We start from the raw sequence: 27,831 nt of genomic DNA, 5'->3' as shown, positions 1-27,831 counted from the left end.
TGGTGTGCAAGAGCTCTCCTCTCCTTTACACGCAAGGGCTGAACACAGCATGCACTTCATAGTAAGGTATCCAGCTGCCCACTGTGCCTGGGAACATTATGAGCTGAAAAAATTCTTCGTCAAAAACAAAGGATTCAATACCCAACTGGGAGTTTTAAAAGGATAAATATAACCTTTCTCTCTTCTATAATATTTTGTTTTTATTTGAAGCATGCTATATCAACATTTTTTTGCTCAACAAATGAGTAAAAAGGAGTTTGAAGAGACAAATACAGGCTTCCCAACACCATGCAGCAGTTCAGCCACTGAGCTGGGAAAGAAGCCTGAGATGTGTTTTTATGTCCTGTTATCCCTGCTCTACCCTCCTCTAGTCTTTGGCTCAAATATTGTGGACTGTCCTGTGCTGGTGGAATAGGGAAAGCATTTAAGTCAAGATGGGGAGATGAGGAAGCAAATAAACACCTTATTGTCTTATGAGCCAACACAGAGTGACACTACCATCTAGTGGACTACAGGGCTACTCTCAATTGTCTTTACATTGCAGGCACCCGAAAATTAATACGTAAACCCTCTCTCTTGGAACAGAACATTCCTCTCCCTCCAGGAGTGCAAAGAACAGTGCAGAGCCTAACTCCTAACAAAAACCAGGGAGATCCACCTGGACATCTAAGCACAAGCCTGTATTGGTAGAGGAAATAATCTGTCTCCCCTGTGGAGATTAGTCCTGTCTAATCCACTGCAAATAGAAAGTGTATGAGCCTCATGCACCTTGAGACACATCAGAAGAGACTTTTCTCCTACCTGTGGATGAAATGATTCTCTTCCAGATATTTACAGCCACAGGCAATATCCCTAGCTATGTTCAGCAGGTCCTGCATTGTTAACGTGGATGGTTGATTCTGGAAAAGGACAAGAAATGGTAAGGGAGGGATAGTGGAGTAGAAGAATATAGTTCAGGCAGGGGATAATCAGAGAGGGACAGAAGATGGGAAAGGGAGAGACATACATAGAGAATGGGGGAAGGGTTAAATGAGTCAGGAGCAAAGAGGAACATAAAGCAGATCAAAGCAAAGAGTTAGAAAATGAGTAAACTCTTATTTAAAACCCAAAACTTTCAGGAGATTTCACCTCTCTTGAGCACAGTACATGAGTGCAAACTAGCAAGAGATTTATGGCCTGGTGTGAATAGCCTGTTAAAGGGGGTGGGAGAGAGCTATTCCCTACTGTGTTATGTGAAACCAAAAGACAAGCAGGTTTAAAAGGTGAGATGGAATAGAAAAAAAAGGCACCCACTTTTAAAGAGTGAGTCAATAAATTATCAATAGAAATTAGTGCATGAACGAGAGAGAGAGAGAAAGAGAGACAGTAAAGATGCACAAGTGCACATCTTTACACCAACATCAGCATTCATCAGCTTATCTGTCCTGGTAGAAGAACAGTGATTACCCTCAGGAGCAGGGTAAAAAAGGGATGCTTTACCACAGGACTCCAGGACTGGTACTAACCCTTCACCATCTGCACTTCCCTAAGAACAATAAAGAAGACTTTTTCCAGGATCCCTGCTTATTTTCACTGCCTTATATAATTACCCATGGGGAAATTTTCTCAGTTTTTCTCTAGGAACTTATTTATTACTCTCAGGAAGAGTGAGGAGAAATTACTATGCTGCTAATCAAAGCCCGAGATATATCAAATAAATTAGGCTCAGCTCTTCAACTGGTATAAATTTGTGCCTCTCCATATGGTGCCAATGCACACCTGCTGAAGACTTAGTGTTATGAATTCTGATTATAACTTAGCTCCTCACGTGCTGTCTCAGTACACTGAAAACAAAGCAGGTACTGAGGAAAGAAAGCCCATTAATTTGTAGTCTAATTAACAGAGAAGTCTGGAATGGTAGGACAAGGTTTTACTATTTCCTCCTCAGTTACTAATAAACTGGAGTTTCTGGCCCTGCTTTCATTTTGTCTCACTGCCATCTGCTTGCATCAAGCAGACACAGGTATCCGGAAGTCTGTGGCAGCTGGGACACATGCACAGCCTAGCTTGGCTCCAGTGCCTTTTTCCAATTCATAAAAACATAAAAGCACTCATACTGAAATCAACCACAAGCCTAGCAGGGAAGTTCTCTCACCATCCTGGGTCGGTTCTGCCGAAGAAAGCTCTTCATGTCTCCTCCAGCCATGAGCTCCAGCAGAATGAAGCGAGGCAGCGTCTGTAGGCTGACACCGATGCACCGCACGATATTCTGGTGATTGAACTTACTGAAAGCCAAGATCACAGCACATGGAAGAGAAACACAGCATTAGTACCTGGCCAACATCTGGCACACTCTCATTATGCCTTGAGATTTGACAACCTGACAACCAAAAACTTCAGACATATCAAAATGCCTCTCTGGTTATGACAGCTCCAAGAACAGGGTTATGCCTGGCTTTGCCCATGAAAAGCCTTCAACAGAAGGTATGAAAAGCTAAAAGCAAAGCAGAGCCTTCTGTCTGTGAAGAGAGAATTTAATGGACACACTGACTGAAAGATGAGAGTGACATGAGAGGGATAAGAAAGTTAAGCATGCAAATTTCATTGGCATTTGTGATACAAAGTCCTGACTGGTAGGGATTTTAATTCAGCATTGGTTATTTTAGACATGGTGTTGTCTAGCTGGGGGACTCAGTTCAGTGTTTAGTCTGCCAGAGGGACTCCGCTAATACCTTTTGCAGCAGCTGCCTTTGTGATTCTACTTTTTACAAAAGGAAGCTGAGGTTGTCATGAGGCACAGTAAGACTCAGTCATTAGACAGCAGCATCTTCCCTTAGATAATGATTACCTAGATAATAAAGGAACTAAAAATAGAAAGGAAGTTGGGGAAGAGAAAGAGTCATGTGCTACTAAGTGAATCAAGGCACTCCTTAATTGATTAAAATTGCTCTTTAAAAAAAGCATACATCAGTGTTACCTCCTGTTCAGCTACCAAAGTTCTTGCAGACTGTAGGGAGTCATGAGATTCATGTTTTAATAGCAGAAAACCAGCATCTAAGTATGAGATGGGCCAGACAATGAGAAGAGGAACTTCACATTGCACAAATTCAAAATGGATTAATTCTGAACACTTACAATGAACCCCGGCTATGCTACCATTTTAAAGTCACCCTTGACCCTACTATTGTTTTAAGGTTATGGATTTCTGTTAATGAAGTAAATTCTAAGACTGGAATACTTAAAGTACAAGTGGTAATAGGAGTGGCTGTCTGTTATCTTCTCCAGGAAGGTTTTATAGATCTTATAATTCACTGTCAGAAGGTCACTGTCAGAAGGGACCTTATAAAGGTTCTGTCAGCTTACAAAGACATCAAATCAAATGCAGAACACATCTGTACGAAAACGTTTTACCTTCTTACTCCTCTGAACGGGACCAGCAGAACCAATCAACAGAAATCTTTGTTAAATTGTTGTGATGATTTTTGGGTAGGATAGAGTTAATTTTCCTCACAGTAGCTCATATGGTGCTATATTTTGTATTTGTGATCAAAACAGTGTTGATAACACATTGATATTTTAGCTACTGCTGAGCAGTGCTTACACAGCATTAAGGTTTTTCACACACACACCCACACATACACCCACCTCCCCCGCAGTGAGAAGGCTGTGGGGACAAGAGGTTGTGAGAGGACACAGCCAGGACAGCTGGCTCCAGCTGACCAAAGGGACATCCCATACTGGATGGTGTCATGCTCAGCAATGAAAGCTGGGGAGGAGGGGAAAGGGTCATTCAGAGTTTGGCATTTGTCTCCCCAAGTAGCTGCTGTGCATGATGGAGTCCTGTTTTCCTGGGATAGCTGAACACATGCCTGCTCATGGGAAGTAGGGAATGAATTCTTTAATGCTGCTTGGCTTCCTCACACAGATTTTGCTTTACCTATTAGACTGTTTTTATCTCAACCATGAGCCATCTTGTCCTTCTGATTCTCTTCTCTGTCCCACTGCTGTGCAGCCAAGTTGCCAAGCACCAGAGATGGGCAAAAAAAGAACCTCAGTTACCTTGTTTGAGATAAACAAGTAGCTAAAACCAGTAACTTATATGCTATCAAAACACCTTCTGGTGAAAAATAAGACTGAATTTCTTTTCTGAACACTGGCAAGGGGATAAGTGATTCTATGATAACTTGCATTACTCTTTTTCCCCCTGCCCACCATCAGTAAAAAAACCCCTTAAACTATACCTGATAATCAATGCTTCCATCAGGAAATCCATCTCATCCTGCTCAGAGCAGACTTCTGGCAGGGTCTGTTGGGAGGTAAATGCAGTGAGGGCCACCCCACCAAAGAATTGAGAATATTTGCATGTCCACCAGAGAAAAAAGGAAAAAAAAGGAAAAAAAAGAGTGACCACGTAACACGTAAATCACCTCAGGAACCTATGACCAGGGGCTCATCCTTTCAGTGTGCAGTTTGTTGCACTGCATGTGACCCATCTACTAGTTAAAGTAAGAACAGGAAACCACTGACTTACCTGAAGATTTTTCTGTGTGAATTGAACTCTATGCATACTTCTGGAGCAAAAACAGCTTCAGATACACATCAAGAGAAATATTAGGTAGGAACTTACAGACCTAGAAAGCTCTTTAAAATGACATTTATTCTCCCTTTTCTTTGTGTCCACATTGCAGCACATGCTTGCATGTCCTATGACACATACAAGCCACTTGATTTAAACACATGTGTCACACGCCCCTATAGCTTTCTTTCCTACCATCAGATTTGGACAGCATCTTCTGCTGATACAGATGAACTGGACTATCACAAATGAACAACATGCTGATCTTCTTTTGTTTGCCACTGTGCTCTGGTGCTTTTTCCAGTCTGGATAGTGAAACTGAGTTGGGCAGGTCCAACTGCTTATTAATGTCCTGGGTTTTCATCCACAGTGGCACAGGGAAATTCATTACGTAAAAGACAGGATTAATAAGAGTAGAACTTCTTTTTGTTAACAAAGGCTGTGTTCTTGAGCTGAACTCATAGAAGGAGATTTGGTTCTCTAAGTAACAAGCTTATAAAATAACAGAAGCAGACTATGAGCATCCTTAATTTCAGGGCTGAGTAACTGACAAATCCTGAGGCAATAGCAGTAATTTCAGAGAAAACCAGCCTGTCATCTCTTGCCATTAATGATAGGGAAATTAGTGTGATATAACAATATATATTTACAACAGCATCTTTAACACTGTGCAATATCAAGGGACTACCTGAAAATTTCACATAGAGTAGAAAAACATTACTCTCGGTATAAAGGGAACTGAGAAACAATACAAAATTTTAAATATATCATGTGATAAACTTAGGAGAAAGAAAGCACTCAAACCAAAGCTGATAATGCCTGGATGCAGCAATGTGTGTGAGCCTGCATCACACATATGCATATGACATTAAGCATGTGATCAAAGTGAATTTTCAGCTGGGATAGTGATAAGATAACATGGCTCTTATGGGTAATTATTGCTGTATAAGAAATTTGTGGGTACTGACCTTGATAGCCACTTGTAGAGGGTTGGGATCCCCTGCAATGCCTACCACGGTTCCCTCATAAACCTCACCAAATGCACCATGTCCTAGTGCCCTGCAAGAAAAGAAGAGAGGGAACAGACATTTTATGTTCTTGGATCCAGTGTTGGCCAAGCTCTTCTCTTCATCCAGTACAAGACAAATCAACAACAGAGTTTTGTTTTTGTCTCAAAACTTCTGAAAATAGCTTATCAGTATTTCTGTTACTACCACTAAAATAACAAGGTTGGATCCTTGATGGTTCTGAACAAAACATAGACCTGCTCAGTCCTAGGGCCTATCACCAAGTATGGCAATAGCAAGACAAGAGAAAAATGTAAAACAACAGAATAAAGGTGACTGCAGACTGATGTCTTCAGGAGATTCTGTAAGACATAAGATTGATCAAATTTTTCCTTCTGAAGTTTATATAACTTTGATCAGTATCATCTGGATGGCACGGAGTTGAAGAGCAACCTAGTATCTCCTTGTGACAGGAAATTTCCTTGTGATATGAAATGCTGAAACAGACATACTGCTATAATTTGGAAGGGAGCTACTGCCAGGAGGAAAGTGCAACAAAAACACAATCACAGTAGAGGTGAAATAGCTATAATAGAACACAGAACAGGAGGCTCATGATCTTATACTTCTGCTTGAGAACTTTATGGAATCAAATTATCTTAGAGAATATAGCAAGTATCACATCTGTTGTATTTTGGCTGACTTGCACTAGGTGCTTTGCAGTTAGTCAGAGAGGCAGCCCTTGTTTTCTCACCGAAGCAGAGAGATGTTCTTCCGTGGGATCTCCTTCAGCTCATTCAGAGTGGCAGCCTTCCCTGCAAAGCAGTAGTTGGGGTTGTAATCAGTCATGATGACAGATGTACGAATTTTGCTCAGTTTATATTCTGGGCTCTGCAGTCGTGCTCTGGCTCCTTCCAGCTGCTGCTTCTTCAGGTGGTAAACTGCAGGTGGGGAGACAAATAAAAATGCACAAACAAGATCAACAACAGGATAGAAAAGGTAATGCTGGCCACACAGAACAGAGCAACACAAACCCCATAATTACAAATGGTCTGGAAACATCTTTAGCCTGCCAGTATCATGCTCTTCTTCACACTCTTCAGTGATTTAGTACTGGATATGCAAACAGTCCTGCAGGCACCTAATCACCTAGGAACAACTTAGGTTTCCTATGCTACTTTATGCACTGGCTGAGGAAGAGTCCTCCACAAGACATCTTGTTGACCTAGAGTCCCAAAAATCAAACTGTCTCCCTGAATGAATTATATATTTGATTACAGATTGTGATTTCATCCTGTATTGCAGTGGCTGCTACAGAAACACATGCTAAGAAGGCTTTCCTAGCTCTTGTGTCCTGTGGCAAATACCAGGGAAGAGCAGTCCTTACCCTTTGGGACTATGCTTGTGCCTAATTGTAGGTGGTGATGTTTTCTATCACTTCTTTTTCCCTGTTCCTCCAATCCACTTGGGAGAGCACAACACTTTGGCTCCAAGTATTGAAAGCACTGGCACATGGCCAGGTGGTCTCCTTTTGTCAAATTTAACTGGGAAAAGCCAAGTCAAATGGTGATAAGAAGTAATATATCTTACTGATAGACAGGCTGCCACAAGTGAGGATCATTCCAAGCACCACAATCACAGACACCACAACTAAGAGGAGGGGGAGAGGCAGCTGTCCCTCTGGTATAGGACCCTGGGGCACTGGAAGAATAAAAATAGAGGTGCATTAATCAGAAAACAACAAGAGCTACTGTAAAGCATCCCTCTGATGCTTGTATTTCAGAAAAGAGTACAGAGATCAGGGTCAGAGCATCCTATAAAAATTACAGCAAATCCCTCTATAGCCCTGAAAGTTGAAAAAATACCTAAATAATTTAGAAATCATTGTGAAGAAAGAACACTAACTGATAAAACACAGATTTCTTATCCGTTCTTCAGTTTTCTATAAATGGGTAACATCACTACTCATAAGTTGAAAATCTCTACAGTCTTGATCTTTTGGAGCTCCAAGAGACTGTGAGAGGAAATAAGTGTGAGTACAAAACATCAGCTGACAGGCACAGTGGGAAACTGCTGTGGAAGGAAGTAATTTGTGGCTTAAATAACTCAGCAGTAGGTGGTACGTTATCCTGGAGAGGTATTTATGCTTAAATATCTGATACACTGAGCCCATTCAGGAAATTCACACCATGTCTCTTTACAGATATTTTACCTCCTGCCTAATCCAAATGGGAATGTTGGAAATGGTGGCAGAGATGCAGCTCAGCACGTAAGCAAAGGTCATAAGGAATTCTCAGCCCTATGTTTGACTGACATTTCTCACAACACCTTGTCCACTGGAGCCACTCACTCTAACTAGGGAATTGAACATCAAAAAAGCCAGAAGGAGAGATGATATAAAGCACAGAGATGTTATCCAATGAGGCTAAAACTTGTCAACTTACCAGTGCAGGTGACATTGTCATTGGCCAGCACAGCCCCCATCTCACATTGGCAGACTGGCAGGTTGGTGTCAGGGTCCCGCTTGCAGTTGTCTGAGTGGCAGTGGCTGCAGTTAAGATAGATCTGAACCTCCACCTCACCATGACTCTCCATGGCTGAACAAGGAATCAGACACAACAGGTGGGCTTAGTTCAGTTTTTCCTATCTTGTTCCAGTAAGGTAAAAAAAACCAACAAAACAAAACCCATCAGGTACCTACAACTTCTCTCCTTCTCTGCAGGAGAGCAGATAGTCCAACACAGTGTGGACTTGTCAGAAGCCTGATGGGGATCAGTAGGGAAGAAGATATTTGGTTCCTTAAGCAAACAGAGAGGCCTTGAAGTGAATTGACCTGGAAAAGTCGGGGACTGAGGATGTGCGGTTGAACCTCATGACTGGTGACTCTCCTGGTTTAGAGATTGAGAGAAAAAAGGTCCCAGAGCACTATGGAAATATTTAAAGAAATGACCACAGCTAAAGATCTGACCTGCAGCATGAAATAAGCTTTAATGAAATGAATAAAAAGCAAAGACAGGAGAAGAGGGAGGAGAAGAGAGGAGATAGAGAGGAAGAAGGAAAAAGGAGGAAGAAAAGAAATGAGAGTAAGAACCATATTGTACCTGCCAAGGGATGCAAGAAGATCTCTCCAATGGGGTTCACAAAAGAGATGCCATCCTGCCCACCAGCTGTGATATCATCAGTATCAGAGGCATGTCCTCCTGGGGAGAGAAGAGTACGGCCAGCTGATCAGTGCTGCATGCTGCAAAAAATGTGATGTCTCTGAAGGGTTGCATTCATTCCCATTCACCTGGAGTCACTCTGCAATCTTCCAGTGATACTGGATTCTACAATGTAAAACCCTCACTTGACCCAGCCAGTATCAAAGTTAGTGAAGTGACTTTATCTGATATAGGTGTCTCAGTTCAGCAAGGTAGAAATATATTTGCTTTGAGCAGAAAAAGGAAATGAAACATTTTCCATGGGTAACTTGGGAATGGGTGAAGGGATGTTTCATCACACCTTCCAAATATTAGATCACATAGGAACACCTTTATAACCTTGATTTCCCCAGCTACAGAGAGATGGTGGAGAATAGGGTAGGTTTCATATCTGTGCCTCACCTCCTGCAGCAGTGTCCTCTGCACTAAGAGCACTAGCCCTGACCTGCAGGTGCGCTGAAGGGCACAAAATTAGTCATCATGACTATTCCCCAGGAGACTTACCTCTGTACCCTCCACCTCCTCCCCCAGAAGTACAAGCTCCTCCTCCCCCACCAAAACCACCAGAGGTGGTCCACTGGAGCTTGGCTAATGCCTGGGGACAAGCTTGACCTCCTTCTCCACCTTCCAGAAGGGACTTCCCAGCCTGAGGAAGCAGACTCTCATCTTGCCAGCCACCACCTCCACCTTCAGCCAGAGAGTGAGAAAAGAAAACAAGAACAGGTTAGGGAAGCACAAGCAGAGATTCTTTGTAGAGAGACAGAGATTAGCCCATATTAATTTCTTAAGTGCCTAGTTCAAGGTAAACCCTTCTTTAAGTTTAAAAGAATATACAGACAAGCTCCTTGCTGCCATGGGCAGCAAAAAGAGGAACTCTAATGCACAGCCTGTGGTATGTGCTGCATAAACCAACACCTCAGCACCAATTTTTTGTGGCATTAAGAAAATAAGGAGCCAACCGCTCCCCTTCAGGATAACTGGTTAGGGCAGTCAGCCATGTGAGATGCTGAGTTCCCCAGGGAAATAAAAATAAATTGGTTTTCTACATCTCACTTTAGTGGCCTCTCTGTAAGCCTACTACAGCAGGAAATGAACAACCACCGGAATTTTTTTTGCCTCTTAGGAATGGATTCTAGGCACAGCCATCACAATATTATAAATAAGCTTCCATTTCTGGTATGATTACCATAATATAATTGTTTTTGTAAGGGTTTAAGGGGAGTAACAGGAAAAAGTCTTCCCTTCAAAGGCCATTGTTACAGTGTGAAGGAGTGGGCTTCATCCCCCAAACATCAATTTCCCTGGTTCAGTTCATAGAAGAAAGGAGTCCTCCTATGGAATTGCCTCTACTGGAGCACTAATCACCTGTCATATGCATTCTCTTTTATCTCATGACATGCCATATAAGAAGACTTACAGACTACCAACATATTCCTAACAACTACTGCCACAGAAGAATTCAAAAATTGAAGAAGTAGCCTTTCACTTCATGCCTACAGGACAATGAGTGTATTCAGTCACCTGATTCAGACCTTGTGCAGTTTTAGCGTCTCACCTGCTGCCCCAGTCCTTCCACTGACACCAGGAACCGCAGTGCTGTTCTCAAATTGCTCCAGGGGTACATCATCCAGGGAGATGTCCTGAGCCTTCAGATAGGCTTTTCCTCCTCCTCCTGCTGCGATGAGCAAAGGTTCGAAAATCCCATCCTTCTGCTGGAAAACCCCCCATCAAACATCAGAAAAATTTCACATCCCTTGGATATGTGAACTCACATAAACTCATCAAAGATCATGAAAGCATCCCAAAGAAGAGTGGCCCAAGGCCAGGGCAATGTTACTGCTTGTCTCATAGAATCATTACAAAATTACTTTATATCATGTTCCTGAGTACAAAAGTAACTAACTGAACATCAAGGTTTTGGGATTCATTTTTATTTTAGGACTGCTGCCAGCATTGAAGTGGGATCCTGGTGTAATTCCCACATCCGAGCTGTTAAGGACTGAGGAACCAGTTCACCTAGCCTAGTGACAGTGATAAATATGAACAAGGATATGAAAAGAGAGAAACAATTAAAAAGACAAAAACCAAAGAAAAGCAGAAAGAGGAGGGGGAGAGAGAGGCAGAAGAGTAAGATTCCTTTTTCACAATTGTTTTAAAGAACTATTTATCATATGCCATGACTGGCAGTGAGAGCTAGTTGCTCTGCTGGACACTGCTCAGGCAGGATGCAAAAAGGAAATACTTACTCTAAAGATGTAGGTTGCTCCTCCTCCACCCCCACCTCCTCCAGCCCATTCCTTCAGGTCCTTTTTTTTTTTGTAATCTTCTTCAATGAGAGATGACTCCCCTAAGCAGATCTTCTGGGTTTCAGGATTGCCCTGAAAGGAGACAAGAGATGGACTCAGATATCACTAAGTCCAGCTCTTGAGAGTTGTCTGTGTATTTCAGTTTAATAATGTCATAATGTTTGTCATGCATAGTAGACAGATATAAACCAGTATGTAGATTATCTTTGGAGAAACTGACCTTTTCTACTAGGACTGACAGCTGAGGGATAGATCTGTCTGTAACTTCTGATTAGCAAACTCACATATGCAAATGAAAATAAAGATGCATAGAAAAAAAAGTAATAACTCATTATTAATTTCATGTCATTAATATTTTGCATATTTAGAACTTCTTATAACCAAAACCATTAAAATATTCTGGATTAGGGATTAATTCTGAGAACTTTCTTACTGCTGTATTTACTATTTATTTCTCAAGGAGATAAATGCACAAAGCAGACATGGGTGACCCACACATAGTTAAGAATAATCTATTGACACATCTTGGAAGAGTAATTTGGAGACCCAGTTTCCTATTCCGGCACCAGTCTTACTGGCTGTGTCCTCTCATTCATGCAGAATCACAGAATGGGGAAGGTTGGAAGCGACCACTGGAGGTCTTCTAGTCCAACCTCCCTTCTCAAGCAGACTTCCCTGGAGCATGTAACTCAAGATTGTGTCCAGATGGCTTTTGACTGTCTCCAAAGAAAGAAACTCTACAGTCTCCCTGGGAAACCTGTTCCAGTTCTCAGTCACCCTCACAGCAAAGAAGTTCTTCACATTCAGAATGTGTTCTGGAATGTGTTCCATTTACTGCCCGTTGCATCTCATCCCAAGACTGAGACTGAGACCGACTGAAAATGACAGAGGGAGAGCTCTTTCTCAATTCTGTTAGCCATGGTGCATGGCCTTTCTTAGTCGGTGGAGCAATTTGTCTGGTTAATTCAAACAGGAGGACAAAAGATGGCAAGGTAGATGAAGACCAGGGAAAAGCAACTGGGGTAAATCTGAGGAGAGAGAATCAAGGTTTGGAGCTGCAGAACTTCTCCAGAGAAAGGAAAACAAACATTAGTCACCCAATACACAGATTCATCGTGATTTCCAAAGCCAAAGAAAGTTGGGCTTTGGAAGTGGGAAAAATTAACTGCAACTTTTTCCAGCAGCACCTGCCAGAGAGAGATAGTCAGTGGTGGTTTATAATTTGCAATTTGGAGAAAAAATCATGAAATGAAAGGGATTAATGGAAACTTTTCAGATTATGACCTAAGACTGGAGAGTGCACTGAAAAGGGAAATGCAGACACGCAAAATTATGTTTTATTTAGATAGATAAGATTCTTGTACAATATAAAATGAAGAAAAGGTGGGTTTAGAGTCTGTTGCAGCATCTGGGTAAGATCTCATGTCCCGTGAGGAAAGTAAACAGTAACTTCAAATGCCTACAGGAATAGTTTATGCATCCCCAAACACACCATTCTGTGGGGAAAAAACAGCTTTGTTACCAGGCAGGGGTTAACAGATAGCACTTCCGGAAAAAGGCAGTATCAAAAGCTGATGCTGAAAAGAGGTAGTTTTTGAGCCTAAGTGGCAAAAGGACTTTCAGATCATTGGGTCTAGCATTAGAGGACACATATATAAGTGTTCATGTCACCAATTTCCATTTCTCATGAGTGTTTTTTTTGCCATTACAAAAACCTAATCCAGGGGCCGCTGGAGTTGGTGGGAAGATTCTCACTGGTTTTGGTAGACTTTGGATTCAGACTTTAGTCTTTAAGCTTAGAGAGTATCTAACACAGTGCAGCCACAACACTGCTGGATGCTTCCATAAATAATAGTAAATTTTCTGAAAATCCTGGCAGACAGAAAAACCCTAGGCTGTGGAAAAACAAGAGAGAGAGCATATCACTCGCCTACAAGCTTGCTGCTTAAAATAAGCACAAGAAAGCTGATGAAGAACTTATTTCAAACACCAGGAGCTTAAAGCAAAGTTTCTGTGGGCTTCATATTTGTTTGTCCATTTTGGGATTGTTTTTCTTTTCAGTGTTCTTTATATCTGTATTGAGATTCTTTCTAACTTTTATTGGTTATTTCCTGTCTCCTGACTGGATTTCATTGCTGGATTCTGGGATTTCTATCTTTTATCACCAAACCCCAAGCCACCCACTGAATAGTATCTACAAGGTCTCTGCCCACACATGCTTGGTGGCCCTCACCCCAGGGCAGGCATCTTCCCCCTGCTGCCCCACTAAGATGTACAGCAGCTCATCTTTCTCCAGGTGGAAGGTGGCTGAGATGAAGACCCCGTGGGACCTCTTATTGTGGTTTTTGGCTCCCTTCCCGCCGGCTGCTCCATAGGCAGAAATCCTGCAAGAAATAGTAAATAGTTGAAGAAACAACTCTCACACTTCTCATCCCCAAAATAAATCCATCTGCAAGGTCTCTCCAGCCTTCACTTCCAAACAGACATTTCTCCAGAGCAGACTCCCCTGCTGTAGTAGCTTGTGGCTATTCTTTGAGACCCATGTAGGTAGGCTGCTCAGGAAGATAGACCAACCCTCACCAGAGTACTGGCAACAGAGACTGCAGGAGCAAATAGCATGAGCTGGTATAGCCCACTCTAGAAGTCTAAGGCTACAGGACTGAGATGATGGCGCCACTTCTACTTGACTGTATGCCCACTCTCACTCCTCTTCTGATCTCTTCTGAGTCACTGCTCACCCTCCCATGCTTCACAGTAGCTCAGACATATATCCTTATAACTACTGCTCCTATTTATTCACTCTCCACCCACTCAGTACAGATGGTCCCACACTTGTGCTTGTTGAAACTCCAGAAACATAAAGCAGTTAAAGGTGGCTGCCACTCCAGCACACACTGATCCTCACCTGTATATGTTTGTGGCTGGCACTCTCCAGACTTGCACTCCCCGGAGTCTGCCCTCCTTCTCCACAGTCACTGACACATTGCTGTTCCTGTAGGCACTGTCGCACTGAGCTTGAGTTGGCCCACGGGGACCACTGGCACCACATGTTGAGAACCACCACAGAACAACAGTTGTGTCCCCTGTGACCAAAACAGCAAGAGTTGAGTCTGATGTGAGCTTCCCTGTATTTCTCAGTACTTAAATTATACCCACTTTGTTCTAGTCATAGCACAACTACTCCTTTGTTACGGTCACTGTTTGCTTTTCTCCTCTCTCACCTTATTTCCTGCACACTATATGATAAATCCTGGACTGCAGATAAACTTTATTGATTGGGTGTGAGGGGGGAAAGGAAAAGAGAAGAGGGACTGGACTTCTAAGAAGGGGTTTATCCAAGTGTCTCACAGATATGATCAAATTCCTCTTCTCAGTGGCAGTCTGAAGGAAGAAGGTGTTCAACTTTCCAGAGGAGAACTAAACCATGTACCCAGAAACATGAGTTGACAGTATCTGTCATTACAGCTACTGACCGTTTATGAAACACAGTGAAAGTTTCAAGGGACTTGTTTCAGGCTTGCCCAAGAAGCCTGTGGCAGCAGAAACAGCCAGGGGACAGCCTCTTGCTCCTGTCAGCAGGGACCCTTCTCCCCCAAGCAATTTCTTTCCTGGTTCTCATTAAGCATTATTCTTTTGTTTCTACAACAGTGCAGCAGATAACTATGTCCTCCATTTCACAGTAATTTTCTAAGACACAAACAAATCCACTTTCTTCACATAATTAGTTGAAGCCTAAGAATAAAACTTTTCAGTAACCTATCTAAAAACTGTGTGATGCAGTGTGTGCACTGCCAAAAGCCTGGGTCAAAAGTAGAACTGTTTAAGAGCCGAATGGTTAAAATAGAGGTAAAAATTACAAACTTTTAAAAGAAAGATTCCAATCTTGTTTAAAGGAAAAGGCAAGAAAAACTATCCCCAACAGACATCCTCCTGCAAACATGCAGATGGATCAATGCAGTATGAGTTTCAGCTACATTACAGCATTCCCTTGAGCTAACGGGAGCAGACAGCAGTACAGATTGTCACATTCCAGGTGGACACAGCCTTCAGGAGCTGGTACAGTCACACACTGGTATTTGTTGGCCGCAAAACAGCCTCAAGAACAACCTCTCCTCCTCATCTCCTCTTTTAGACAGCTCTTCTCACCCACACAGTTCTTACCTGTCCGCCAGAGTGGCAATCTCTACCGCTATCAGTAAATTAGTCCCCAGTGTCCCCTGTTCTCCTAGTTTCTCATCCATTTTTTCTTCTCACTTACTTCTCCTCCCTGGATTTTCATCTTTACACCACTATTCTACACACATTTTATTCAGCTTCACTGCTCAGCACTCTTTCTATTCCCAACTTTCTGTACAGGTCTACACCTTTTGTTCCTAAGCTGCCTATTTGTGCACTCCGAATCTGAGTCATGCAGCTTTTCTGTTTTTGCTTAAAGAGATTCTGCTTTTCTTTAAAGAGAACCTGCTATTTCAGGACTGGTGATCTGGGCTCCAGCAAACTGCTTCCCTATAGCCAGAGACTACCTGACACAGTTTCCACATCTTTGGCACGGATTACATATAGCTGCCCTATCGCTGTAGGGCAGGCAGATCACACACAGGAGACAGGGAGGGAGCCACCTTTTATAGCCAAGAGACAGGTTTTCTGCACTGAATCAGGTACCTGGGAGGGAGGGCTCTTCCAGGGGGTTCAGAAGATGCTCATCCAGGATACTAATCTCACGTGGGTACTGGCGTTTCCCACCAAAATGATTCAGTTGTCTTCCTGTAATAGTTTGTAGAATAGTGGAAAGAGGTGGGAAGATGGTAGAAAAGAGGGATGGAAAATTTAAAGATTACATTAATTAATTAAGTGCAACCATTTGGTTAAAATAAGTGAATATTACCTTGGGTAGAAAATGTGTTCTGAAAAATCATAATTCTGTATTACTCTTTTGAGCCCATGTCCTGGGTTAGCTACTTGTGTCTGTGCTGAAGTCAGTGGGTCTTCACATGAACACAGACTCTGCATATTATCCCATGCAGGATAAGCTCCTTGGCCTGCAAATTGCTCTAGCGATTACAAGAGATTTTAGAAAAAAATGTAGTGTGGGAGAACAGATAGCAGGTATCGATGTTCTGCTGGTCACACAGGTAGGTGACAATTCTGGACAGTCAAATGACAGGAGGTGTAAAGGAGAGTGGTGACAAAAATCATTGTCTTTGTTTCTGAATGGTGTCATGGCAAGTAAACCAGCTTAACAGATCACTCCCCTCTCAGTAATCAACTTTGAGTACCTGAGACCTCCCTTAGAGAACAAAATACTAAATAAAATTACATGCCTCACTAACATACACAGTTAAGAAACAGAAGCATACCCTTGACATGAGATGTAAATCTTTGGACAAACCTTTTTGAAAACCATGGAGCAGAACTCTACGTTTCTGACCACTGAGATTGGCCTTTGAAAATCAGCCCTTTCTCAGAGAGGAGGAATTTCAAATCAATTGCTGATCCAAAACATCAGAATGCGTTGAGAACACCACAACACCAATGCTGCCTTACAACAGGAAGAAGTAATAACTGAACCCTTGCCTCATAACCTGCAAGCAGCCTGTTTCAATAGTTAAATTACCTGGTTTTATGCAGATTTTTGCTTGGAAAATCTCTATAAGAAAAAGGACAGGCTTATTTCCATCTGAACCCTCAGTTAATTTAATACTGAACGTTTTTCATCAGTTGAAAAACATTACAAATATTTCAATTTGTTCCAGTTGTGAGAATCTAACAGCTGTCTGATGCTCTATTGAAAAGAGACTCACTCAGTTCCAGATGGAAAATTATCTCTGCCACAAAGCCGCTGCTCTAAATAGCGATAATTAACACCCTTGTTAGCTGTGTCAGAAAGGCCAAATAACTAATTGAAGTATGGAGACCTTGCTGAGCTTTTACTCCTGAGAACATTCCCCCAAGGTCTGACTGAGAGCACACTGATGCATGGAAGTAAAAGAAAGCTTTGTACTGACACACTCTGTTCATACTGAGATGAAGAACTTCAATGGGTGAAGTTATCAAGCCAGTGAAAAATGAAATTAACCCTAAACAAATGAATTTAATCAAATGCAAGGAGGAAAACAGAATGAAAAATACAATGCATGGCCAGAAAAGATGCTCCCCAAGGCCTGCACTGAATTACAAATCCCAAAGGTCACAACAGTTTCAGATCTTAGCAATGTACAAGAAGTCTGGTTATGTTTGCCAGAGCAAAGGAATGTAAAATCACTCTCTGAAACAGTCAACCTGTGTGTCTGCATGGATTTTTTTGTGGCATCCCAACTGAGTATCCTAAGGCAATGCCTCATTCCCAAACCAAAAATCTTTCTTCCTTCTCCAAACAGTCTCAAACCCTTACTCTCCAGAAGAAACTTTCTGTTTCCTCTGTACTAAGGAGTGAGCATACGAGCTGCAACACAGGCTGAGCACCACCCTGTCCATGTGAGCTGTTAACTCTTTTAAGGCTGGCACTTTCTACAAACATTGGGATCCAGGGGCTGGTGCTCCAGTCTATTTTAGTTTCCACTTCCTCTTCTAACAGCCAACATGGTGACTGTAGAGTGAATGGAAGGGAACAAGAATTAATTCATATTAATGTATATTTATATAAGAATAATGTGAAGAGCACTGACTTCCTTTCTCCAGGTTTTAGCTAACACTGATTTCCCCATGGAAAAGAGTCAGAGAGAAGTGTAAAGGAGAAAGACAGGGCATCTTCTGCAGGCAGAAAGCTAAAGTAATTCATTCCTGCTTCAATGTCTCTGTGACTGTAATGAAAATAGAGAGAGAGGTCTGGTGGCTGAGATTAATCTGAGTAAGATGCCTCACAGGATCCTCAAGGTGTGAATGGCCTCCTCAGAGATTCAACCCTACAGGTTGCAGTATTCCTGGAAGCCTCTCCAGCTTGTCCTGCAGTGGGACAGAGAAGGGGGAGGCTGCACCAGCTTCCCCCTTCTCCATCCCTTTGGCTGATCTACTGCATTTCTAGTCAACACCTTCTTCAATCAGTGAAAGGAGGCAGTAATGAGGCTTGAACCGCTCCCCACCATTCACCTCAGGAAGGGACTGGGAGGGCAACAGAATCAGACTTTGCTGGGTCAGGGACTCTAAAATCAAGAAGTAGAGATAAGCTATACAAAAGCTCTCTTTGGACAGTCTTGTTGTTTATAAAACAATCTTCTGGGAAATTGCAAATGATGCACAGACTGAAATGCAATTTCTAGGCCAGGGCAGCAGAGTTTGATAGACCACAGACCTGTGATCTTAATTGGAACAAGACAATGCTGAGAGCACCAAAAGGTAATAGCAAATGCAGTGAAAAGAGCAACTATCGGCATTCTATTTGCTATGCCAGTCCACATTTTCATATTAACACACCCAAAATTCAGACCTCTTCCTATGTAAGCTCTAGTTCACTGAAACTATGAAGTATCTTTATGCCTGTCTGCCTAAAGTTCTCACAATGAACCAGACATCATCCAGTCTGTGACACTGTCTTACACAAGGTGATTGTATAAGCCAAAATGTGGGTTTGTCTCACCTTTTCCACAGGGAAAGACAACTGTCAGTGCCCAGGAGCTGCCATCCAAAGAATGGTCTGTTTGGGTTTTGTCCTTATTGATGTCTCTTGAGCTGCCCTCACTACTCAGTTGTTCTCTTAAATCTTACTGAACCTTTCCTCTCGATTTTGAGGTATATGGAAAACCTTACCTTCTTTCCCATCTTGCATACACAAACAGTGCTTTCATTCAGCACTGGGTTTTGTAGAGAGTGGAACTACAAGATTGAAAGATATGGAGAAAATAATATTTACATCCTAGCAAGCAGCAAATCCTTCCTTCCTGCCATACATCCTTCCTGCTGCCCTCATGAAAAGAATTCACTGCTTGGATTTTAATTGGCTCTGTCTCTGACATCTGAAACCTGTCCTTGCCAGGGAGAAGTAATTTCATTACTAAAACCACAGCAGAGCTGCTGGGTTTCTCTGCAACCTAACTGAATTAAAGTCATGAGAAGACAAATACAAGGGGATTGCTTTCAGAGGCGAGAAAACGTCAATTTGCAAAGAGGATTCAAGGAACAGTGGCAAGTGCAAGGCTTCCGAGAAACATGTTTCCTTCATGATGTCTTTCTGCTGCATGACTCACACATCTCTGGGTCATGCCTTCAGATGGGGTAAGTGCCAGTTGTTCCTGAGCATCAGTGCAATTTATCCCAATGGAAAATGCGGAGTAACTTGGGCGGTTTGATGGACAAGCTCTGATAACATTGCTGCAGGGGGGCTTACACCCCACCTGTTTGCCAAAGGATGTGTACCTACACCACAGCCAGCAAAATGTCTGTGGGTAAACTGGAGGATCTATCTGCTCCCGTCAGGGTGGTAAACTCCAGCAGCTGGGTGCGCATCAGTGGGCAGAAGCACATCTGGAGTCGCTCCCTTCAGTTTCCTCAAGATTTCAAAACAAAGTGTTAGCATGGAGGTCCCAAAGCATTTGGGAGATAGGGCTGTTAAGGAGCTGGAGTGAAAAAATTAAATAACCATCAAGGAACAGCCTTTCCTCTTGTATCAAGTGAAAATGTGTATAGTCAGCATTTTATAGAGGAGTGGCTTCAGTGCCCACAGAACAAAGGAACAAAGAACAGGACACTGGATCAGAAAAGGATGGGAAGGAATAGTGGCTTCTCTTGATGGGCTTTTAACACATCTACTTCGACATAAGCCTTCCCATATGTTGTGTTAGGCTACAGCTAGCCACTGCAGGGACATGCTATTACCCTAAATGCTGACACATTGGCTGTGGTGACACGTAGAGTAGCACAGGACCACCAATCCACATTTTTTCTGCAACGGAAGTCACCATTCAAGTGTTGCATATCTTCCAGATCCTTTACAACAGAGCATGTCTTTTCCCCAGGGACAAAAATAAGGCAGTTTCTAATATTTGCAAGTAGTTCGAGTATCTAAATTCTTTCCACTTGTCTGCTAAAATCCACTACAACTCCTTCTAACATGTTTCAAAGGGTAGCACTGGCTCCATTTTTCTCTGGAATAGTTGTCAGTTGCTTTCTCAGTAACAAAGCAAAGGAAAGCTGTTATATATCTGGCAGTGATAGCTGATGTACTTCCTTACAGACTAAAACAAACTTGTTGGAGTAATCTAAATTTTATTGTCAGAGAGTCAATATATTCCTTCATTTTCTTCCTTTCCTCCACTAAAATATGGTGACTTTCCCCTTTGATTTCAACAAATTTGCTTCAGCTATCAATTACCAGGGTGCATAGATCAGCAGGGACTGTGGGAAAACAGTGTGATGTAATCCTGCCATTTAGGAGCTAAGGAATAAGCCTAGCGTTTCTTGCCAAGACACACAGACAGGTCTCAACTATGTGATACAGAGTATCCCAGCTTAGAGAAAAAAAGGGTGCTAGGAGACTGACACACAGTAAAATTGCCTCTACTTGCAATCTTCAGTAGGTCTGAGATAAAATGGCATTGTGCTGAAAAAGCGGACACAAATGATCCATGCACACTCTGTGGGGAGAACAGAACATCCTGGATCTGTGGGATGCTGATTACATTATCCAAATTTTTTAGGGGATTCTGCAACATTTGTGGCTCACCATCAGTGAAGCAGTCCAGGCCAAATGTAATGTTGTCGATAGCAATGTCAGCTTGGGAATTCCAGCCCCAAGTTGCCAGGAGTTCCAGTTGAAACCTTTGCAATAAGACAGATGTTTTAGAGAACACCAACAAAGGAGTAAGGAGGGGGAAAACAAAACAAACAAACAAACAACCCCCCTAAAAATACAATGTTCCCTTATCATGGAAAAAAGATCATCACTATTTGCAATTCTTCCTCCAGACAAGCCCAGCTGAGCAGTTGAAAGGGCTTGCTATATGTCTTAGATACACATCAACCCCTTGTAAGCACCACAACATTCATATAATTTCACATTTCATGGGGAACAAGAATGAGAGCCCTACTTTCCCTGCTACCTGCACATACATGCAAGCAACTGTCCCCCACTAATTGTTATACACAAACAACCATCCATATTCAGTTACCAGAAACAGCCAGGGAATTAGGCTGGGGGGGGGGGGGGGGGGGGGGAGGGGGGGGGTGGAAATCTCCTCCTTTCCACTCCCAAAGAGATAGAGTAAAAACTGAACATAATATCCAAATGTCTTGGGCCTGATCCTCAATGAGTGTAACTCAACAAGGTGACATGATTTTATCTCAGAAGGATAGGACATTTAAATTTCAGCCATAATTCCTTGAAGAGTTAGCTCTCTGGACTGCCTCTTTTTTCCACTGTTACCAGGTGTTGCTTATCTAGGAGTTCTGTCAGGTCCCATGTGCTTTGCCACCTTCTGACTTCACAAGGAAGAAAGAAAATGAGCTGAAGGATCTCATTCTAATGGATAGGACTGAATTGTTTTCATTACATTTCAGAAATAAACAGATGTCTGATGTCCAGTCCATTTAGAGCTTATTAAAAGCATATGGGCAGGACCTCTCTTGCTGTCTCTGGTAAAGCTCAGTGATGATTTACGAGAGATCAAGCACTGACCTGCGTAACAGATTAATCATTCAATCCAGAAACACACTTGTCCCAAATTAGTGCCAATAAAGCATGTGTGTGCATTCCACCCACCAACCAAATGTTAGTTGATATCCACAGTTAGTTGCATAGCTGCATACAAATCTTTAGGGATAAACTGCTTTCACCCCAACTCAAGAATGACCCCTTGTGCTTAAATGAAAGCATCCACACCTTCAGTATCTGAGCACTCTGGGAGTAAGTGCAGCAAATGCAAATCAAGGGTCTCTTGAACGACCTCTTAGCTGGGGTGTTAGTGGGGAAATTTGTCATTAGATCACCTTCCTACAGAAACCCTCCTCTTCAATAGCAGGCTTACCAAGACCTTTGCATTTTCAAACCTTGTGTATAACTCCACTGACACATGACAATAACTCCCCAGCTGTTTGACGGAAGAGAGTCAGAGCACCCTGAGCCCAGAACCAGGGCACTTCTAGGACCCACAGGCATAGACACAGCAGCACAGCTTACCCCTTACTTAAGGCCCTCACATGGCATTATACCCTTGGTCAGGTCAATCTGCTGCATCTGGTCTGTGGAGACAGAGCAGATGAGAGTCCCTGGCACTGCATTACAAAGTAGGTTTCTGCTCCAGCTGAGTACAACGGGGACCTTGAAGAATGACCCTCCTCCTTCAGTGCATGAGAACTGACATTTCATAACCTCTAGGCTCTGTATGCCTCCCCTTCCTCTTAACTTCAGAAAAAGGGGAGGAATTTGCCTTTTGAACTCAGTGCTGTGTTTGCCAGAGGGGTTTCCATTGTTCCTGTCCATTGATCTCTTTCTGCTGACTCCAACAAATTACATTCTCCAGCTCTCTGATGTCTGGTCTTCTGTCTGTTTGGTTTTCTCCTGGTAGCATTTTTTTTCCTTGTGTGTGTGAACCAAGTAACTGAATTTGCCAGCCAATCACCAGAAGCAGTTTTCCAAGTAGATAGATGCCCAGCTGTCAGGCTGATCAGAAAACTGTCTTCCTTCTCTCCTAAGAAATAAATTCATTGGATGAAGGTCTTGCTAACCTCCCTAAGTAGAGCCTTCATGTCCTCCTTGTTCTTTTTGCTAAGGTTTCTCTACTGCTGGCCCCATCAAGCAGTCCATGACCTGCTACAGCAACTTCCTGTGTTTCAATTCATGTCTACTCTTTTCCCTGTGTGGTCTGTCCCCTTCCTACCCACTTTACTACTGCCTACCATACCCTTAAGGAACCAGGGGAAAGTATAGCCCTTGCTTGTAGCAAGAGAAGGACAGAAGTTTCCCGAAGATCTGGGATACAGAAAAACAACATGCCAGCTCAAAATCTGCACTAAAAATTACCCTAAGCACAGCATTGATAGAGCTTACATTACTGGGGAAAGCTGACAACACCCATAAATATGCAGAAAAGTCATTCATGTAGTTTTATACCAAACCGTAGTAAAATTGTCCAGGAATGTTCATCACACACCTTTCTTTACAATTGTTTTCAACTTCACCAACATTAAAACAATTCAGGCTGAACTTTTCTATTTTGGGTGATTTAGTATGACTTTTCTAGCAGTCAAAACATTTTGTGAGTGTTGAGGATGAGACAATGCAGGGATTCATGACTCTGACCATGCTCAAAAATGCTGGTAACTTTTTAAACACTCTATGTATTTGAGGTGGGATCTGAAATTTGTGAGGAAGAGAGTCACATGGCAGACATGAGCTTTTTTTTCCATGTGAATGAGAATCAATCAAAAATTTAAGAAAATATATTTGACATTTTTAAATCCCTGGCACTTCCAAGCCTGGTATTTTTTAATCCTTTAGTTTTGTCTTCCCTGGATATCTGAAAGTCTCAGGCTAAATGGTGCTTTCCATGCAGTGCTGTTATGAACTGTGTCAGGTCCTGCTTCAGCTGTATGAGGTAAGAACTGCCCTTCCAAATTAATGAATAAATATTTTCTGACCCAGCCTTTGTTTCTGCTGTTGGTCCTGGCGAAGTAGGAGAAAAAAAAAGCTGCCTAAACTGAATCCAGAGTGAACAAGGTGTCATCCTGGAGAGAGGCTGGGAGCTCACTGGGAATTCTAGAGCAGAGAAGCTTGGACTTGGTGTGCAGGGAGTTTGGACCCAAGATCTACAGAGAGAATTAAATAGCCAATCAAACAGGAATACTGGGAATAAACCTTTACTGTAGGTCTGGGATCACTGAAATGAATGCATGCAAGAGATTGCTAGGAGAAGGGAAGTGCAGGGAAGGGATTCAGACTTAATAATGAAAAAACCAAACCAAAACAACACACAGAGATGGCATCTGCTGAAAGACAGATGGAAACAAGAAACAGGGAGGAGTTCAGAAAGGGAAATTACAACCAGAAGCATGAGACAGATAAAACAGGTTCCCAAAAGGGAGGTTGAAGCAGAAGAAAGAGACCAAGTATATGAAAACAAAGAAGAAAGGCACAAAATGCCCACAGAAGCAGGTAAGACGGGACAGAAGGAGTAGATCAAGGAAAGAACAAGACAAGAGGACTGGGATGGGACCCATGTCCTGGGAGCACAAAGATCAGGGTTTCCTTCCTTGGGGAAATAGCTGCAGCACCTTCTAGCAAAGTGTGTACTTGTTCTGTGTCTGTTACAGGTCAGTGTAGCAAATGACAACCTATTATTTCTGTCAGGCACCTGGCTAGCACAGGTAGTACAGATTTGCCTTCTAGACTGAACAGTTCCATCCTTACTCACAGTGATTGTCGCTGTTGTGCTGCTCAGTTTTAAAATTGAAAATGTCATACAAAAAGGTTTCATGAAGTAAAACAAGATAGAACTATTTGAAAGAGACTGTCATAATAAACACATGCATGCATGACCTATCTACATCTTTCATTTTGCCTAAGTGCTCAACTTTTTCAAACATTGCAATATTTGAATATTTGTATATCAATTATTTTTCATGCCATGCTGGTTAGCGCTCCAAAAAAGCCTCTTGCTGTCCATTCCCTTCTGCCACATAAGATCCATTTTGCTTCAGAACTAAGAGCCAATATAGAAATTGGAGGCTTCAGGGAACAAGCATAAGGGACTGTATATCAGAGGAGGCAGAAGGTCTTAGATATCTCTGAAGAGCCCCTTGATCTCTGCTGCAGACAGGTTCACAGTAAAGTGCCCAGAGAAAAGAGCTATTCTGCACTAATTCACTGGTCATACTTTACATATGCATAACTAAACAGATGCTAATCCACAGGACTTCAGACTGTGTCAGACAAGAATATTAAATACAGTGCTAGCAGGCAGACCCTAAAGGAATCACTCATGGCAAAGCTGTGTATGGTGAACACATGATAATACTAAGACCAAAGGTAATAATGAAATTAAACTAGAAAGAGGGTAGAACAACATTTTCTCTCTCTGTCTGAGTTTTACTGCTGCTTGGGTCTGAATAGCTATCACTTCCAGACCCAAACCCTCTCCTTTCACACAAAGATGCAGAGAATATTTGGAATCTTCTCACACTTTTTATCCCATGAATTTTGAGATATTATTTATTGTCAATGCTGGGTAGATATATTTCCATTTATAATATTCACTGTATAGACTTGGAGGGGTTTTTTATCTTAAGTTTCATGTGAAACAGCCCTTCCCCAGGAATATGCAAAAAAAAACCAGATTGGAGAACTTGAAAAAAAAAAAAGTTTATGTTGTGCAAAATAACCAGCTATCAAGACCAGCTAAATGGCTTGAGTCTGAGTGACATTAGGTGAGGGAGGAAAAACACTTGAATAAAATTAGATTGCATTGAAATTCTTTAAATCTTCAATATTTAACTTCATTTTAAAACCAATATCACACTGTATTTCCACATCTAAACCCATGAAAACTTTAGTGCAAGGCTCATTTGGGCAGCAGTCTTTTCCTGAAATCATTGCATCAGTAATGTGGCAACGAAGGATCTCCTGCTGCCTAAGCTGCACTGATACAGATCCTAAACTTGACAGCTGAATTGGCTACACTGTGGGATCAGCAACCATCTGACTCACGGGCGTGCTTTTTACTGTGGGAGTACAAAGTGCAGCCATACTAATGCAGCTGTTTCCCTACTGGGAGCACTTGGACACTGTGAGTACACTGGCTTGCTCAGATTGCTAAAAGGTTTTTGGTACAGATGATTGCTCTTCCAAAACCTAAGTGCTGTTTGAGGCTGCACAGAAGTGCAGCCACATGGTGTGGGCTTGTGTTGAGCTAAGCTGTGCATGTGCACAAAGATATGCACTTACGACAGAATACTTCCTGAGCAAGCAGAGTCACTTAAAAATGGGCCTGGAAGAAGGCAGGAATGAAAGTGGCACTTCACAACAAAGACAGTAACGATTTACTAAATCTATAGAGATAACCCTGACTGCTGACAGTCGAGCTCTTACCGGTTCTGAAGCACTGGCATTGGTAAGGTGATGAGAAACCAGTGGTCACTCCAGCTCCCTGCTCTTTCCCACATTGGCAAGGTGATTGAAGCTCCCTTTATCTCTTCCCTGAGAGAGAAGGACACTGTGCCATTGTAGCTACCAAAAACATGCACTGAGAACTGAATCTGTAACAAAGGAACAAGAGGAAAAGAATGGTAACCTTTGACAAAAGGGAAAGGTAGTCACTTCTCCCCTCCCTGGGAATTTGAGACAAGAAACCTCTGAGTCTGGGTCAAACTGTTTAATGACAGAGATTACTAAGCCCCCACTCACTGATTGTATTTGACTCAGCACCATTATTAGCACAGAATTCTCTCAGGGAAGACCCTAAATGACACTCCTGTTGGGCAGCTGTTTTTCAACCACTGATGACAATATCCACAGTCTCTGACACCATCTGGGTGAGAGGACTGGTTTCCTTGTTATTGCCTTCTCTGAGGGAAAAGCTGTCCTGCTCCAAATACCTTTGAAACAAGGACTGTCTTTAGAGGCAGGAAACCTCAGTCCATATACCTGCCCCAACTCATAGGCACCCCCTGCGTTGTAGCACCCCTAAGACAAGCGAACAACAAAATCATGTGGCCAAAGAGTGTTTTGATGCAGGACTTGTTCTGTGGAGCAGGTGGAGCAACCACTTCCAGTTTGCCACAGAGCAAGAGAAAAGTGCCATTTCTACCACTGCTTTGAATGTTCAGCTGCCCTTTATGTTCCAGAGAGGTCCAGTACTGGCAGGAAAGGGAGCGCACACACGTTCTGCAAAGAACAATCACAGAAATTCCTTGCTCCTGCAATGTGGGCTCAAATCCTTGCCAGTGGAGGGGAGAATGGATCCAGATCTCCTGTGACCTCTACACAATAACCAACAGCTACTGTGCTTCTCCTCTCCTGGTTTTGTGAACCTATCTCCAATCACATTTTATTTTGTTAGAAGTATCTAGCAAATTTTACCTGGATTTACAAATAAATATAAATGCCAAAGTTACATTTCTGGCACCTGCACTGTATTTATTTTCCCAGCTCTGATTAGGAGGCATCAAAGCTTTCTCTTTTTCCCCTAGCAAGACAGGACTCCAGCTGAAACTTGCAGCTTAATTTTCCTAAGTGTTATGGCTATAATATTACTTAATATTTTTAATTCCAGCATCTCAGAGCTGCAAGGCAAGTTATGTGATTTTATCAAGGCCACGTTGCATCAACATTTTGAAATTACTGAAGAATGTGATCAGAAGTTTATTACATTCATCTATTTCTGGAAAATCTAATGCCTCCTAACTTCACACTCCTGTTCTCAGTGAAACTATCAAGTTTATTAACTCCTGCAAAGGTATTGCAGAATTTATGAAGAGAAATCTCAGCAGCAGATATGCTGAAAGGCTCAGCGACGCATCCAGACAACTCTCTTTTCTACAAACCCTGGCTGTCCCATACAATTCAGCTGCTTGGCACCTCTCCAAAGAGTAACTTTACCTAACTGGTACAGTTTGGCTGGGGAGTTTTCCATAATGAGTAGCTCCTGCTTTCAACTTACTGGGGGTGCACCTCACATCTCCTTTCCAGTTCTCAACAAGCAGCCAGCTAGGCAGCTTAGGCAACTCTTCTGCTTTCCAGAGTTTTGTAGAGTGTGTGGAGGGACAGGAGAATGGACTGATTGTGCAAATAGTGCCTACAGTCTGATGATTTACTCCACAAAGGTGCTAAGACAGGGTGA

The 27,831-nt window shown here is 42.4% G+C and overlaps 1 protein-coding gene across 2 annotated transcripts in view; it reads right to left on the bottom strand.

The window, feature by feature from the left end:
• LTK (leukocyte receptor tyrosine kinase) overlaps positions 1-27,831 on the bottom strand; it is a 95,734-nt gene that overhangs the window by 11,172 nt on the left and 56,731 nt on the right. For both annotated transcript variants that reach the window (XM_048305973.1, XM_048305971.1), the window contains exons 9-24: positions 26,082-26,248; positions 20,724-20,818; positions 15,731-15,832; positions 13,974-14,151; positions 13,302-13,452; positions 11,009-11,140; positions 10,318-10,474; positions 9,267-9,449; positions 8,664-8,762; positions 8,007-8,159; positions 7,153-7,263; positions 6,317-6,503; positions 5,524-5,614; positions 4,221-4,285; positions 2,135-2,264; positions 802-899 (exon numbers count right to left, since the gene is read on the bottom strand). In XM_048305973.1, the coding sequence (XP_048161930.1) occupies positions 802-899; positions 2,135-2,264; positions 4,221-4,285; positions 5,524-5,614; positions 6,317-6,503; positions 7,153-7,263; positions 8,007-8,159; positions 8,664-8,762; positions 9,267-9,449; positions 10,318-10,474; positions 11,009-11,140; positions 13,302-13,452; positions 13,974-14,151; positions 15,731-15,832; positions 20,724-20,818; positions 26,082-26,248 (2,099 nt within the window). The remainder of the gene's footprint in view (positions 1-801; positions 900-2,134; positions 2,265-4,220; positions 4,286-5,523; positions 5,615-6,316; positions 6,504-7,152; positions 7,264-8,006; positions 8,160-8,663; positions 8,763-9,266; positions 9,450-10,317; positions 10,475-11,008; positions 11,141-13,301; positions 13,453-13,973; positions 14,152-15,730; positions 15,833-20,723; positions 20,819-26,081; positions 26,249-27,831) is intronic.

The sequence above is a fragment of the Corvus hawaiiensis genome, chromosome 6 (genome assembly GCF_020740725.1).
Source record: "Corvus hawaiiensis isolate bCorHaw1 chromosome 6, bCorHaw1.pri.cur, whole genome shotgun sequence".
Taxonomy (NCBI): domain Eukaryota; kingdom Metazoa; phylum Chordata; class Aves; order Passeriformes; family Corvidae; genus Corvus; species Corvus hawaiiensis.
The sequence above is the reverse complement of the archived record's forward strand: the minus strand, read 5'-3'. Positions and strand labels throughout refer to the sequence as shown.